A 14,073-nucleotide genomic window follows, 5' to 3' on the forward strand; every position below is an offset into this window, starting at 1 on the left:
GATGTATCTACGCATTAGTCCCAGGGCTGACATAAGGGCACCTCGTTGGGGTGAACTGCGGATGCCCATTGCTGTGTGGGCATGTTTTCATGGTAGGGAGGAAAGACGCAGCCTCGCCCAACCTCCTAGCCTGCTCTTCTGATTATTATCCATCAAGGTCGTACTGCTTTTAGCTCAGCAGTAACTCCCCCTCTTTCCCTCCCCGTCCCTCCCACGCCAATCTAGCTGAATGTCTCCCCTGGCCAGTCCAGCCGACCAGCTCATTAAGTGACCGCCGGAGAGCTCCGTAACGCGCCAGCCAGCCAGTGAGGCGCTGGGCTAGGCGGGGGCTCTCCTGGGACCCGTCTCCCTCTTCCCACCTTCCCCCGCTGACCGCGGCGGTGCCTGCGGCAGAGCCTCCCTCTGCAGCAGCCCCTTGCACTTGGCTGGCACTTCTGGGCGCTGTCCATGGTTGCAGCAGTTTTCGGCGCGGCACGTCAGGAGGCCGCAGCAGGGCCCTGCGATTGGCGGAGGAGTCCCTCGCCATACCCCTGCACCTCCGCCCACGCGCCCCGGCCGCGGAGGCGCGTGCCAGAGAGCGTGCCCGGCGCGCCCCGGGGCTCCCGGGCGGCACACCCACTTTCCTTATTAGGGCAGAGTCGAGTGCCCAGAGCCGGCGGCCGGGCGAGGGGTGGGGCGGGGAGCCCGGGGGCCAGACGGCCGAGGGCGCAAGCACAGCCTCAGCCGCAGCCGCCTCCGAGCGGCAGGAGGGAGCAGTCGGTCGCTGCGCCCCGGCGGGCCACTTTCCCGGGACCCCGCTCCTCTTCCTTGTGCCGAGATTTTCCACTGCGCCCCTCCTAGCACCCGGGTCCCAAACCCCCAGCCACGACATGGAAGAATTTTTGCAACGCGCCAAATCTAAACTGGTAAGTTGAGTGAGCAAGGCTGTGTGTGCGCGCGCGCGTATGCTGATAGAAAGGTGGAGAGGAAAAGGTGTTGCAGCACAGGAGGAAGAAGCAACTTTGCCACGGAGTTGTCAGGGTGTGCGGGCTGTCTCCTGGAAGAAATCTCTGGAACTCTGGCTCTTAAAGCTGGCAATCTGTCTCCAGAATCCTCCCCCGCAACCAGACGAGGTGCAGAGCTGAGGGAGGTTGTGGCCTGGCTGAAGCTGGGTCGCTTCTGTCCAGCTTCGGTCCCTAAATCGGCAGTTTGCTCCTGAAAGCTAAGGGAAAAATGGGTGTGGTCTTCCTTGAGATAAAGAGCCCAGCCTTCTGCAGATGCATTGCATGTAAGTGTAAAAGAAAAAAAAAAAAAAAGACTCTTAGGACTGTACTTCAGCTGGAGGTGACAAAAGTGAGGAAGTCAGAGTGCTGGGTAGGAAGGACATGTGTGGTACTGGAGAATCCACAGGATAGAGCTTGCTCCACTGCAGGAGTTAGGGACATTCTAGTGTGTGTTGTGTCTGGTTAATTCCTGTTCACATCTGTAAACTGGGGCAGAGGCAGAAGGGGAAACTCTAACTGTTGGTGTTCTGGACTTTACCAGACCATCATTCTCCCGGGAGCAGACCTGTGTGTTAGCCCATGTTTACCGTATCACTGTCCAAACAGTGAATGGGCAGCTCCACTGTGTATGTTAACAGTTGCTACACATTCTGGAACAACAGACTCTAGCAGTTTCTTAATTCCAAACTGTTTTGGCTCTCCAGCACAGCAGTAATAAATATAATGGAAATGTTTCTGTTTTGGCAGAAAAAAAAAGAAAAGCCTGTACTCATTTAGAAGCAATATCTTTAATGAACTGTAAAAGCACTTTTTACAGGCCTGGCATAGAAAGAAATGCATAATTTATGATGCCTTTAACCTTTAAGCCTTCATAGAAGCCAAAATACAAAGTCTGCATTAAGGTAATGTTTTAATCACAAGGCAGGATATTTGCAGGGTTCTTACTGTAACTCATTTACCCTAACACAACAAAGGGAGTACAGGAAGGGAGGGCCCAAAGTTGCCTGAACCACCATTCGGAGTGCAGACAGAAGTGTGATCCTTACAATGGTCTAACTGTAAGTATCTTGAAAAAGACCATTAAAGTTGATAAGTGCTTATATAAGAACTTTCTACCTGAAAGCTCCCAGAGAGTTGAACGTTTGTGGAGATTTCAGAGTTGAGGAAGTTTGTGATCATTTCTGTGTTGTTTATTGACCCTTTTCTTTACTAGAGCACATGGATGAAAATACTAATTTCAGAAACTTAACTACGTATTTGGCATTTCTGATAGTATACATGTTCTGTTCTTTACCTAGTAATGAAGGAGAAATGTTCAAAAATGAAAGACAATTTTGGCAACTGTGCGTGTGTGTGTGTATGAAAATGGTAATCAATGACAACGCAGAGTTCTGGGCTGTATCTGTTTTTCACTCCCGTAACATTTCTTTATCAGTATTTTCGCAATAAACATTTAGACTGGGGTCTGATATGAGCAAGAGGTTTCTCTCAATTCTGAGGAGCGGTTGCTGGAATGGAAATTTCCCTATTTCCGAGTAATCAGTTGAAAGTAATCTGTAATTTATTTACCGAGTCCCTTCATTAGATGAGCAATTGCTCTACATCATTAGAAGAAAGGACAGGAAAGAGAAGCGGTTGTTTGAAATATTGTTACCAGTTTCATGTCTTAGCCAGAACAATTACTGCTTATTTTATTTTTTCTTGGAATAAGCTTCTTGCTAGAAATCATGATTAACCTTTCACATCCAGCCACAGCAAAGGTGTTTTGGTCACTTTTAGTGTCATATTTCTCCTGATAAGTTACATTTTCTAGGTAATAAGATTTTTACTTAATATATAACACTCAAATATAGTAGTAGATAACATTCTCCTTTAGAGGATAGATAACCTTTTTCTTGGAGAAAAAAAATTAAGTCAATGTCATTCACTTGTGGGAAATTTATTTATAATAAAATGGTAAGATTTGGCTGGGTGTGGTGGCTCACACCTGTAATCCCAGCACTTTGGGAGGCCGAGGCGGGTGGATCACCTGAGGTAAGGAGTTCGAGACCAGCCTGGCCAACATGGCGAAACCTCGTCTCTACTAAAAATACAAATATTAGCTGGGCATGGTGGCGTGTGCCTGTAATCCCAGCTACTAGGGGGGCAGAGGCAGGAGAATCGCTTGAACCTGGGAGGCAGAGGTTGCAGTGAGCCGACATTGTACCATTTCATTCCAGCCTGGACAACAGAGCGAGACTCGGTCTCAAAAATAAAATAAAATAAAATAGTAAGATTTTTAAAAATTCAGCCAATCCTTTGGAAAACATTTTAAGGTGAAGAAATTTATCATGCTGATTTTTACTTAAGCCTTATTAGACCAGAATTAGAATTTAGGAGTTATGTTTTTAATGTTTTTCTTTAGAAGTTTAGCTATATGATACCTTAAAAAAAAAGCCTAATTGCTAGGTTTTTTTTCCTATTTGACTTAATTGCTTTGATATTCTGTAGGCATTATATATATTTTTTAATGGTTTGAAATAGTTAATGACTCTTCCAAAGTCCTAACAAAACCTCATCATCATTGGGGCTAGCTAATTCCAATAGGCAAAAAGAACTTTAAATTGCAAAATGGAATTGCTATTAGCCATGGATACAATCTCCAGTAATCAAAATGTTGGAAAAATTGTCTTTTTTTCTGACTTGGAACATTTATTATTCATCTGTCATTGTAAGGAGAGAGAAAGCTCTGCTATTCTAGGCCAGACCCTTGGTTGAACGGAAGTCTTTGAAGGAAAAGGATATTTTGAATTTTGATCAGGTAGTTTGGAGCTGATTTCCATTGAATTGGGAGCTCACTCTCAATTCTATTTTTCGTCCCGGTCTAGTCCTGCTAGTCTTTAAACTGAGGCAGGTTCACTGACATAATCCCATCCTCATTTTCCCTAAATCACCCTTTCTAATACCTTTCCTTCCCTCCTGAGAATACTCAGTATTTATCAGAAATGGCAAAAGTAAACTCCAGGTGTGGCCTCAGAGGGATCCCTCCTCCTGGGGCTCCAATGCTTCTCATGTGGGCCTGACTTTTGCCTGGTTAGTACAGGCTGGGGGCTGGAGCATATTTGTGAAAAACTTGATTGGAGGTGGAGCACGGCTAGGGAGGTAGTTACTTCTTCCAAGCAGTCTCCGGAAATGCTCCCTTCTAGACAAACAAGGAATGACACATATGGAATTGACATGAGGATTGTTAAAACATTAATAACAGTAGGATAAGCAATCTGAGAGCAAGCCCCCCAAGCCTGAGATGGTAATCAAAGAGTGGTGCTTCCTAGTTGAAATCACTTCCTTGATGTGAGAATCCAGCCATATTTTTGGTTTGGATACTTACTACTAGAGCTAGAAATGAGAATGCAAACGTATTTTCTTTTTTCTCCTGCCCATTCAGAGTTGCAGAAATCAAATCCTATAGTTCCAGATCAGTCCTTAGGTTTTAGCCATGCTTTCTTTTCTTAGTTACATCATTTCTATGGTAAGAGAAGTTGAAGGAGTGTAGGGAATGAGGGCTCCCCGCTCTATGGTGTGATTTGGGAAATGCCCCTCAACTTCACAGTGATCAGCTCAGGAGAGTATTCAGGACAAGGACAGTCTCATGGCAGTAAATGGTCCACGTTCCCATGAAGTTTGGGCAGAAAATGAAGTACATGAGGAATCACCTGGGGATGGGTAGAGAGTTCTGTGGCTCTGGTTGGCAGGAAGCCAGGGTCCCCACACTGGGCCCCTGCTGCCGAGCCTCCCTCACTGCCCAGACACCCCGAGCTGATGCAAGTCAAGCAGCTGTTAACGGGTGGAGATCACTACAGCCCACATGCCCTATGATGTAGGTCATGAGCCAGTCTTGGGTTGGGGGGGAGGTGGGGATGTTGTCAGCTGTCACCAGCAGGATACAGGGCACATCAGTGTCCCAGGAATGCTGTTTTCAACAAGAAGGTGGAGAGAGTCACTACTGCAGTCCAGGGGATGCATCTGCTACTTCAGCAGTGACAGCTGCGGACGAAGGGCTCACTTCTGCAGTAGGTATTAGTTGATATGTGGACTTCTACAGAAGAAAAATTCTGGGTGACTTGAATGTCAGCTCATAGTCTGTGATATGTGGCATAGGGACAAGAAAGCACATTCAAAACTCTAAATGAACAACTGCATTAGAGTGGTTATAGGAGATGGGGTTTTATAAAAGAAAGAAAAAGACTGCAGCATGTCTGCAGAATAATCAACTTGATTGGAAATTGAAGGAATATATTCTTCCTGATTTCCTCTTGCATAGGAAGAAGGTTGTGCATGTCAATAAAAAGGATATTTAAAGTAAATGCTTCACGCCTTTTAAAGGGCCACTGTGGCAAGGACTAGTAATGATGAAGAAGCTGGCAGAGCTGTTTCATTTCAAGAGCTGAGCTCATTCTGGTCAGAGACCATGGGATCAGCTTCTGCCCCACTGCAAACCAGGGCAGGTGCTCTTGAGACCATGCCTCTTGCCAAAGCATTTATGAGCAGGAAACTCAGGAATCCAAAGCACTTCCATGAATGTGATACCCCTCGCTTATGGGCTGATGAGGAATGAACCCTTGATTGCTTTGGTCCTGGAGTTAGCCTCATTTCTCACTGCCAGATCGTTTAGACAAACAGCTGCGGATTGTCCCAGTCCTGGGACCTGCGGAGAAGAACCACACTTTTTTAGTGTAAACAGATCTTTGAGTGGATCAATCTGTCTCACAGGAAGAGAGGTGCTCCCTGTGATTCAGACAGCACCTTGGGCCTTGGAGGACATGGGATCAGGTGAGCAAGGTCACCCTTTAGACAGTGGTTTGGGGACTATTTTGTCAACTAAGTAAACCGCTGATGGCTTTGGTATAACCTGTTTGTTTTGATGTAACATGTATTTGGGCAGATATTAACATAATTGTGAGTTTGGTGAACTGGTCTGGGGAACTCCTGTAAGCAATGGCTTGGTGATGGAGGTATTATTCCTCCAGGGAGGGGGTAGAGGGAACCTATCCCTCTGTGAATGTTACCTGAGCAGTGAGAAAAATGAGGAAAGAATACTTGGGTCTGGATAAAGGCTGCAAAAGAGGAAAAAACATCAGGGGACGAGAGAGACGGCATGCAACGTTAGTTATTGATTTTTCTTGAACCTTGGGGATTATGGGAGAGTCCTGGAGTTTGAAGTCTTCTTTGAAAGGAAACTGGGGAGGGCTGATGTATTTGGGAGGCAGCATTCCTATGCAGGGTGATATGAATAGTGCCCTATGAGTTTGTGTAGTATACAACCTGCATGTAGTCATTCGTGGCTACCCTTTCAGGGGTCTTAAAGTAGCCCACTCACAATCTCTAGGATTGTCCCAGATCCATTTCTTTCTGAGCCCTGTGGCTTTGGACTTTGGTTTCCAGGGGAAACTTTCTTCTTGGTAGCTCTTATGAGACTAATTGGGCTGTAGATCACCCTGGAAAATCAGACCCATGAAGCTTGGGTTAGAATAATCATGCTGATAAACACAGGTTTGGTTTCTTAATCTGAAAAATAGAATAATGATGCCTACTTTGCATGTTTGTTGCAAAGCCAAAATGATGTACCCATCGCCCTTAGCACAGAGCTTGGAACATGGTGGGTCTTTCCACTTGCCTCCAAGCCCTTCCTCTTCTGTACTTCCTTATCTTAGTGAACGGCATTGTTATTCATCAGTTTCTCCAGCTGAAAACTTCCTTTTCCTTCATCACTTCCCTAACCCACCCTATCCTCAAGTCACCCAGATGACTACAATGGCTGGCAAACTGCTTTCACCCTGCTTCCAGGGAGATCATTTTGAAAGCATCTTTCACACCTTTCCTAACCCTCCCTTAAAAAAAAAAAAAAAAAAAAAGAAGAAGAAGAAGAAAAAAACCAACCTCCTCATCACTTTCCATTGTTTTTAGGAGAATGGACACACTTTTAGCATGACCTGATCTGCTATCCAGCTTCTTTTTGGCTTTTCCTCCTGCTCTCCTTGGCTTAAATAACTCCTGCCTCTTAGGTTAGATGAAGAGAAGACTGCTGAATGAGCCGCCTCCCCTACTCCTTGAGTCTAAGTCAGATTTTTTGGTAATTTTTTAGATCACTTATTTCCGCTTGTCATTGTATCTCTATTGGGCATGTTTGTTCGATTAATGCCAATTTGGTGAGAGTAGGAACCCAGGTCTGTGTCATTTTGCTCACCATTGTATCTCCAGGTTCTTGTGCAGTACCTGATGCTCAAAGAGTGTTTTTAGAATTAATAAACCCAAAAGGCAAGAGTCCTGCACGAAACATGGCACATTGTAGTGGCTCGATAAAAATAAATAAACGGAGGGCCAGGTCTAGATTTTTGGAGGTCTGAATCTGAAGAAGGGCTTGTGCCGGGAGGCAGGAAGCCATATTGATTTGCTAGAAGAAGGTGGAGGACACTAAAGTCAAGGAGCACCATATTGTACCTCACACACAGTAACTACTTAATACAAAATGTTATGACAAAATAAAAATCTAATTTTTATGCATGACTGCTTGGAATCTGTAAATATTGGTTGAACTAAAGCATGAATGGAGAGAGGCAGAGGAGAGGAATGGGGCACTGAAAGCCTCTGCAAAACTGCACTGGGTAGATCAGCCGACAGTGGAACCATTGGAACCATAGGTTCTCCTCCATGTGGCTCAAAGACTAGAAGTGGGCTCCCCCAAGGCCAACCACTGTATCAAGTCAGCCCAGCCTATTCTCTTGCTGCCCCTTGACCAGTGCTAATATCATGAGAGAGATTGGCAGGGAAGCTGTTCAGAGTCCTTGAGAGAAAAGATTAGGTATTCCAGACTGCCTTTCCAGCCCTGGCACTGCAGACCTCATGTGTGGGGTAAACCCATGCATGATCCTGAGTCAGACCTCTCATCCAGCCAGTGGGACTGTTTGTGGTCAAGCATGATCACGGTCTTCCACTTCATCTAACTCTCCTGGATGTGACCAGATTTTCCCAGGTATTTGTTTTAGCCTATAATGCCAGAGTCTTTTTGAATGGATGATGTCTAGGAAAATTGCATATCTTTGGCTCCATGCATTTGATATTTCTTGCTTTGGCTTCCAGGAAGCTTAAAGCTATGTTGGTGCTTCATTTTCTTAGCCTAGGATTTCTGAACTAAGGTTTTTTTTGTGTTTTCTTTTTTTAAAAATAGTTATTACTTAGTTTTAATCTCATTTTAGTTGTTTTAATTTTTTTTACTTTAATGTATATACACTTTTATTATAAGTGGGTTATCCTTTTGGTTACGGGCGAGAATAAATAAATACATCTTATAATAATATATATGATCTTGAGTATATTTTGGCGACCAGTCTGGCCTAGTTCAGGGTTCATCTACTCAAATTTGAGAATTAGCTTTTTTTAGTAATAGAGAATATAGTGTGGGACTTCAGAATAAGTAGCTGAAAGGAAACATCAACACAGTCCAAAGATTGTCTGTGTTCTCATCCTCGATGATTGCTGACCTCCCTGGGAGCAGCAGTAGCCACATATTCTTACATCTGAGCCCATAAACTGGGAACTGTGAGCCAGCCCTGGCAGAGGCAGCCTGCCCTAAATCAGATCTTGGGAGGTGTTCCTAGAGTATGAGTTGTGGATTTAGGAGACCCTTAGAAAGACTTTTGTCTGCCTTCCCACTTCTTGCCCCCTAAAGGCATTACAGTGGGGTGGCTAATCATGTGGAACCAGTGCCTAATTTCAAATCCTAACCCCGCCACTTTTACTTGCTAGTCGCACAATCTTAGTTTCTTAGCCTCCCCGAGTCTCAGTTTCGTTATCTGTAAATGAGAACAGTAGTAGCACTGGCTTCACAGGGCTGCTGCATGTGTGTATGGCCTGAGATGAGGACACGATCTCCATCCACAGTAATAAAAACATGAAAAGACCACTAGCGGACAAGAGCCAGGACGTCCTATTTACATTTCACAGAAACAGGAACAATTCTTAGCTCTCTTGCAATTCAGTTAGAATTTGTGGAATATCTGTCTTAGCTCTATGAGATATTTTTAAAATTTCATTTCACTCCCACAATGATCTTGTAAGGTGGGTACTAATCTCCTTTTGTGGTTGCCGAAACTGAGGCTCAGTGAGGGTAAGAGGTTTGCCCAGGCTGGGCGTGGTGGCTCACGCCTGTAATCCCACCACTTTGGGAGGCCAAGGCGGGTGGATTGCCTGAAGTCAGGAGTTTGAGACCAGTGTAGCCAACATGGTGAAACCCCGTCTCTACTGAAAATATAAAAAAATTAGCCTGGTGTGGTGTCATGCGCCTGTAATCCCAGCTACTCGGGAGGCTGAGGCAGGGCAATTGCTTGAACCAGGGAGGTAGAGCTTGCAGTGAGCTGAGATTGCTCCACTGCACTCCAGCCTGGGCAACAGAGCAAGACTCCATCTCAAAAAAAAAACAAAAAACAAAAAAACCCAGAAGTTTGCCCAAGGTTGCACAGCCATAAAGAGTAGAGCTGGAGTTTGCTTCCAGATCACCTGACTTCAATTCTAGGACCTCCTTCCTCATACCATAGGCACCTCTTCCTGCAAGATCTCCTGGAACATTTCATTCTCCTTAAATTAAAAATGAACAGCTTGATAGGTTTATAGGAGGGCTGAGTGATAAGTTAGTGAAATTGCACATACATTGTTCATGTTGACCCAAGAGGGTTTCATTCTTCTGTGTTGCTTGTTTTACATTAAAATCCTTTGGACAGCAGAATATCAACCAATGTTACTGAAATTCTGCTATGAGAAAAACATGGTGTTAGGCCATCTGTGATTTGATTGAATAAGTTGTGAGATTGTTCTCACTGCATGACCATTTGAAAGAAAATTAACTGATAAACGATTTGGAGGAGAGAGTGTGTGACTAGCTTTCAGAGTAATTAGAAATACTGTGGGCATTTGGTGAACTGTTAAGAACAAGAACGCATTTTTAAAAGAGTTTAAATGCCTCTTATTTGCCACCAAGTTTATTAGCACAACTTTTGGTTTCGCAGTGTCTTCACTGTTGCCACTCTCTTGTTGGTGGCCTTAAATATCACTTTGATGGACTGACCGACATCAGGGGGTCTAGCCAGGAGAAGATCCAGGGTTAGAACACAGCTCTTGGTTGTGTCAAGTCCACTTTGGCTCTCCAGTCTGCTGGTTTAGCAGCACCCCAGAAAACTGTGGATTAGCTGAAGATACACATAGAAGTGAAGGAAAAGGGGAAGAAAGGAAAGAAGGAAGGTGGAGGCAGAATTGGCAGGGAGATAGGAGAAAAGAAAGACATGAAAAGATTCAAGAAGGAAGCAAGTCTGAATATCCTTCCACAATTCAGGACAGGATGCATTGTAAGTGCAACAGTTCTTATGTCCACGGTCACTTCCCTGGCACGTCAGCCAACACAAAGTCACCCCAAAACTGGGACTTGGGCAAAGGCAACTAAAATTGATTATTGAAAACCTGTCATCAGTTAGTTCTTTTCTCACAGGAAAATTCCCTAAGTGTGATCTCTGAGGCTATTCGTGAGATGATACTTGTAAATCATTCACAGAAATGCTGGGAGCGCAGCAAAACACATGAATGCTAGCTACCGTCATTGAGGTTATTATTTAATATGCACTTTGACACAGTGTTCACCAACCTGGTTTTCTCAGAAGGGGATGATGGAAAGGGAGGTGTCTGCCAGAGGCTGTAATAGATGATGACTTACAATGGGGAAACTGCACAAACAAAACCAAAATCAAACAGGACCTATAAGAAGCAGATCCGATGCCGGGCACAGTGGTTCACGCCTGTAATCCCAGTGCTTTGGGAGGCAGAGGTGGGTGGATCACAAGGTCAGGAGTACAAGATCAGCATAACCAACATGGTGAAACCCTGTCTCTACTGAAAAACACAAAAATTACCCGGGTGTGGTGGTACACACCTGTAGTCCCAGCTACTCAGGAGGCTGAGGCAGGAGAATCTCTTGAACCCAGGAGGCAGAGGTTGCAGTGAGCCGAGATTGTGCCCCTGCACTCCAGCCTGGGCTACAGAGCGGGACTCTGTCTCAAAAAAAAAAAAAAAAAAAAAAAGAAGCAGCAGACCCAGGCCCCCAGTGGGTGTCATTCCATTTGGTGTCAGGTAAATAATCCTAAATACCTGCACATCCCCTGGCAGACATAACATCATTGACATAAAGTACATATCTGATGCTCATAGTAATGACCCTAAAGAATCAGGGGGAAAAGATCATTTAAACTTAGTGTCCTGTTTAAGAAGAAAGGTGTGGTGCATAAGCGATTTCAGAAAAATCTCCCACTCACATAACTAACATAGAAAACAACAGAAAAGAAGTTGTGGCTTGCAGGGTAGGCTTTGGTTGTCTGACAAGCCTCTTGCATAGGAGACCTTGTTCTTGAGTGAAGCCAGATACGTGAAACGTCATGGTTTATAACAAGTGATCATGAGTCAGGATGGAAGGTGATGGTGCAGAAATGTGAGTCTGATGTGGGGAGGCATAAATAGGCCTCAGCACGTACAAGATGTGAGCAGCCTGGCTCCCCACTCCCATGCTCAGTGGATAACTAAATCTGGTTCTTGACTCCAGAGGAGGCACAGCACTGACCACAGAGGTATAAAATAAGGTCTCTGAGACAAGCCCATGAGGGACCGGAAGACTGCTGATGGCCTTGCAGTTCTTTGAAAGGTTCTTATGGAAGAGTTTCCACCCATGGAAATTATTTCTTCCCCTCAGTTGAAAAAACAGGACTTTTAGGACGAGTGACTTTTTTTCTCTCTTAAGTAAGCCCATTCATTCATTAAGGTCCTTTTTATTGTTGTTGTTGTTGTTGTTGAGATGGAGTCTTGCTCTGTTGTTAGGCTGGAGTGCAGTGGTGCACGATCTCTGCTCACTGCTGCAACCTCTACCTCCCTGGTTCTTTATATTGTAGCCAATGAAGGATGAGAGAATCATACCCCATAGTTTGACCAGGAGGTGTTGCATGAAAACCAAACCAGCTTACTAAGGGCCAAGGGAAATATTTAACTGTAAAGAATCAAGAATGGGGGACAGAAAGGGATTTACCCCTTCCTGTCTCCCTGGGGAGGGTCCCAGGGACACTGCCTTCTCAGGGAACTGCCAGGCACGTGTCCTGTCCTCTCAGACATACCCGTGGCAGGGAGCAGCTGATCTGTCCACATGCTGTGGCATTTCTATCTTCTCAGAGCCACTTGTGCTGGTCTGGCCAGCACCACTGACCACTACAGAAAATGTGTCTGAGGAATGCAGAGAGGATCAAAATGCTTCTACCTCCAGGATGAGCTTCTGCCTCTGCTCTTGCTGGAGAGGAGGAAGCCAGCATGCACATTTCTCTTTTTGCACCCTTTCATTAATTTTCTGCAGGAAAAAAAAAGAAAAAAAAATGACCAGCCGGGTACGGTGGCTCACGCTAGTAATCCCAACACTTTGGGAGGCTGAGGTGGGTGGATCACCTGAGGTCAGGAGTTCGAGATCAGCCTGGCCAACATGGTGAAACTCTGTCTCTACTAAAGACACACACACACACAAATTAGCTGGGTGTGATGGCGCATGCCTGTAATCCCAGCTACTCTGGAGGTTGAGGCAGGAGAATCGCTTGAACCAGGGAGGTAGAGGTTGCAGCAGTGAGCAGAGATCGTGTACCACTGCACTCCAGCCTAACGACAGAGCAAGACTCCATCTCAACAACAACAACAACAACAATAAAAGGACCTGGGTTCTTGCAAGGAAAGGCGGGCAGTCTTCTAACCGATTCTTGTGGATTAATTTACAGCTTTGATTCAGATTTTGTTCTATCTTTTGAGTGTTTACCAAGATCATTGAGAGAACTCGTTTTTTCTCTTTAGATGGTGGGCAAATTGCAAGCTTAGTCTTAGAAAATGTATATAGGACACAGAAGATAAACAAGAGGGAGACCTTTCATTCCCTAGGTGAATCTTTCTTCTATTATTTAATTATGAATCTGCTTTGCAAGACCCTGAAATAAAGCCATCCATGAAGCAAAGCAGTTGTCACGGCCCTGTGACTGATCATGTGCTTCCACTTGGCTGGTACCCCTGGACTGTGGCCCGAAGTGTCATTACTCTTGGCTCCAGTCTCCAGAAAACCCAGACATAAACTCACTGTGGTGGATGCAGATCAAAATGCCATCCCAGAGCTGGCTTTTAAAATGTTTTGAAAAATTCATTATCCCTCTAAGCCATTAGATCACTTTGAGCCTTATGGGGAACAAATGTATTTCTCACTTCTATGGAATTATTTCATGCCAGAATAGCCTCCTGACCAAGCCCAACATCTCTGTACAAATCAATTCATACACAAAGGGTTTCATAGGCTGGCATTTATGTAGACGGCTCTGATGAAGCTCATAAACACTGAGCCACACTTGTTACAATTGGCCCCTTTGTTGGACTTCTTCTCTCAGCAGGATTTATATTCAGCCACCCTCATCACCATGTCACCCTGGGTACACCGTGACCCGTCACTTCAGGGAGTGCTGTGGACAACAGCCATCAGGGTTCCCTGTGTTTAAGTACAGCCTTCTATGGCCATCATCTTTTATTTATGATTTCTTATTGTGTAACTGTGAGTTATTTTAACAATTATAGAATCACAGACCTTTACATTGGAAACTACTGTAGAATCATAGGTTTTTTGTTGTTGTTGTTTGTTTGTTTTCTTTTTAGAACCGGGGTCTTCCTCTGTTATGCAGGCTGGAGTGCAGTGGCAAGATCATGGCTCACTGTACCCTTGAACTTGCAGGCTCAAGTGATGCTCCCTCCTCAACCTCCCAAGTAGCTATGACTACAGGCATGTGCCACCAAGCCTGGCTAGTGGTTTATTTTTTATTTTGTGGAGACGAGGACTCATTATGTTACCTAGGCTGGTCTCAAACTCTTGTCATGCTCCTTGTCATGAAGGATCTCAAGTGATCCTTCTGCCTAAGACTCTCAAAATGTTGAAATTAGAGGCGTGAGCCACTGTGCCCAGCCTAATCACATATTTTTAACATTGAAACAGATGACTTTAGACATCTATTTCAGT

The 14,073-nt window shown here is 44.8% G+C and overlaps 1 protein-coding gene across 16 annotated transcripts in view; it reads left to right on the forward strand.

Moving 5' to 3' along the window:
- The first annotated feature begins 616 nt into the window (after positions 1-616).
- The window catches only part of PRUNE2 (prune homolog 2 with BCH domain), a 293,156-nt gene continuing 279,699 nt past the window's right edge, over positions 617-14,073 (forward strand). For 13 of the 16 annotated variants that reach the window (XM_009188956.3, XM_009188962.3, XM_009188968.3 and 10 more), the window contains exon 1: positions 617-905. In XM_009188956.3, coding sequence (XP_009187220.3) covers positions 870-905 — 36 coding nt within the window. In that variant the 5' untranslated portion in view covers positions 617-869. The remainder of the gene's footprint in view (positions 906-14,073) is intronic. The other 3 variants (XM_009188969.4, XM_009188970.4, XM_009188965.4) reach the window with 2 other exon arrangements.

This window comes from Papio anubis, chromosome 13 (genome assembly GCF_008728515.1).
Source record: "Papio anubis isolate 15944 chromosome 13, Panubis1.0, whole genome shotgun sequence".
NCBI lineage: Eukaryota > Metazoa > Chordata > Mammalia > Primates > Cercopithecidae > Papio > Papio anubis.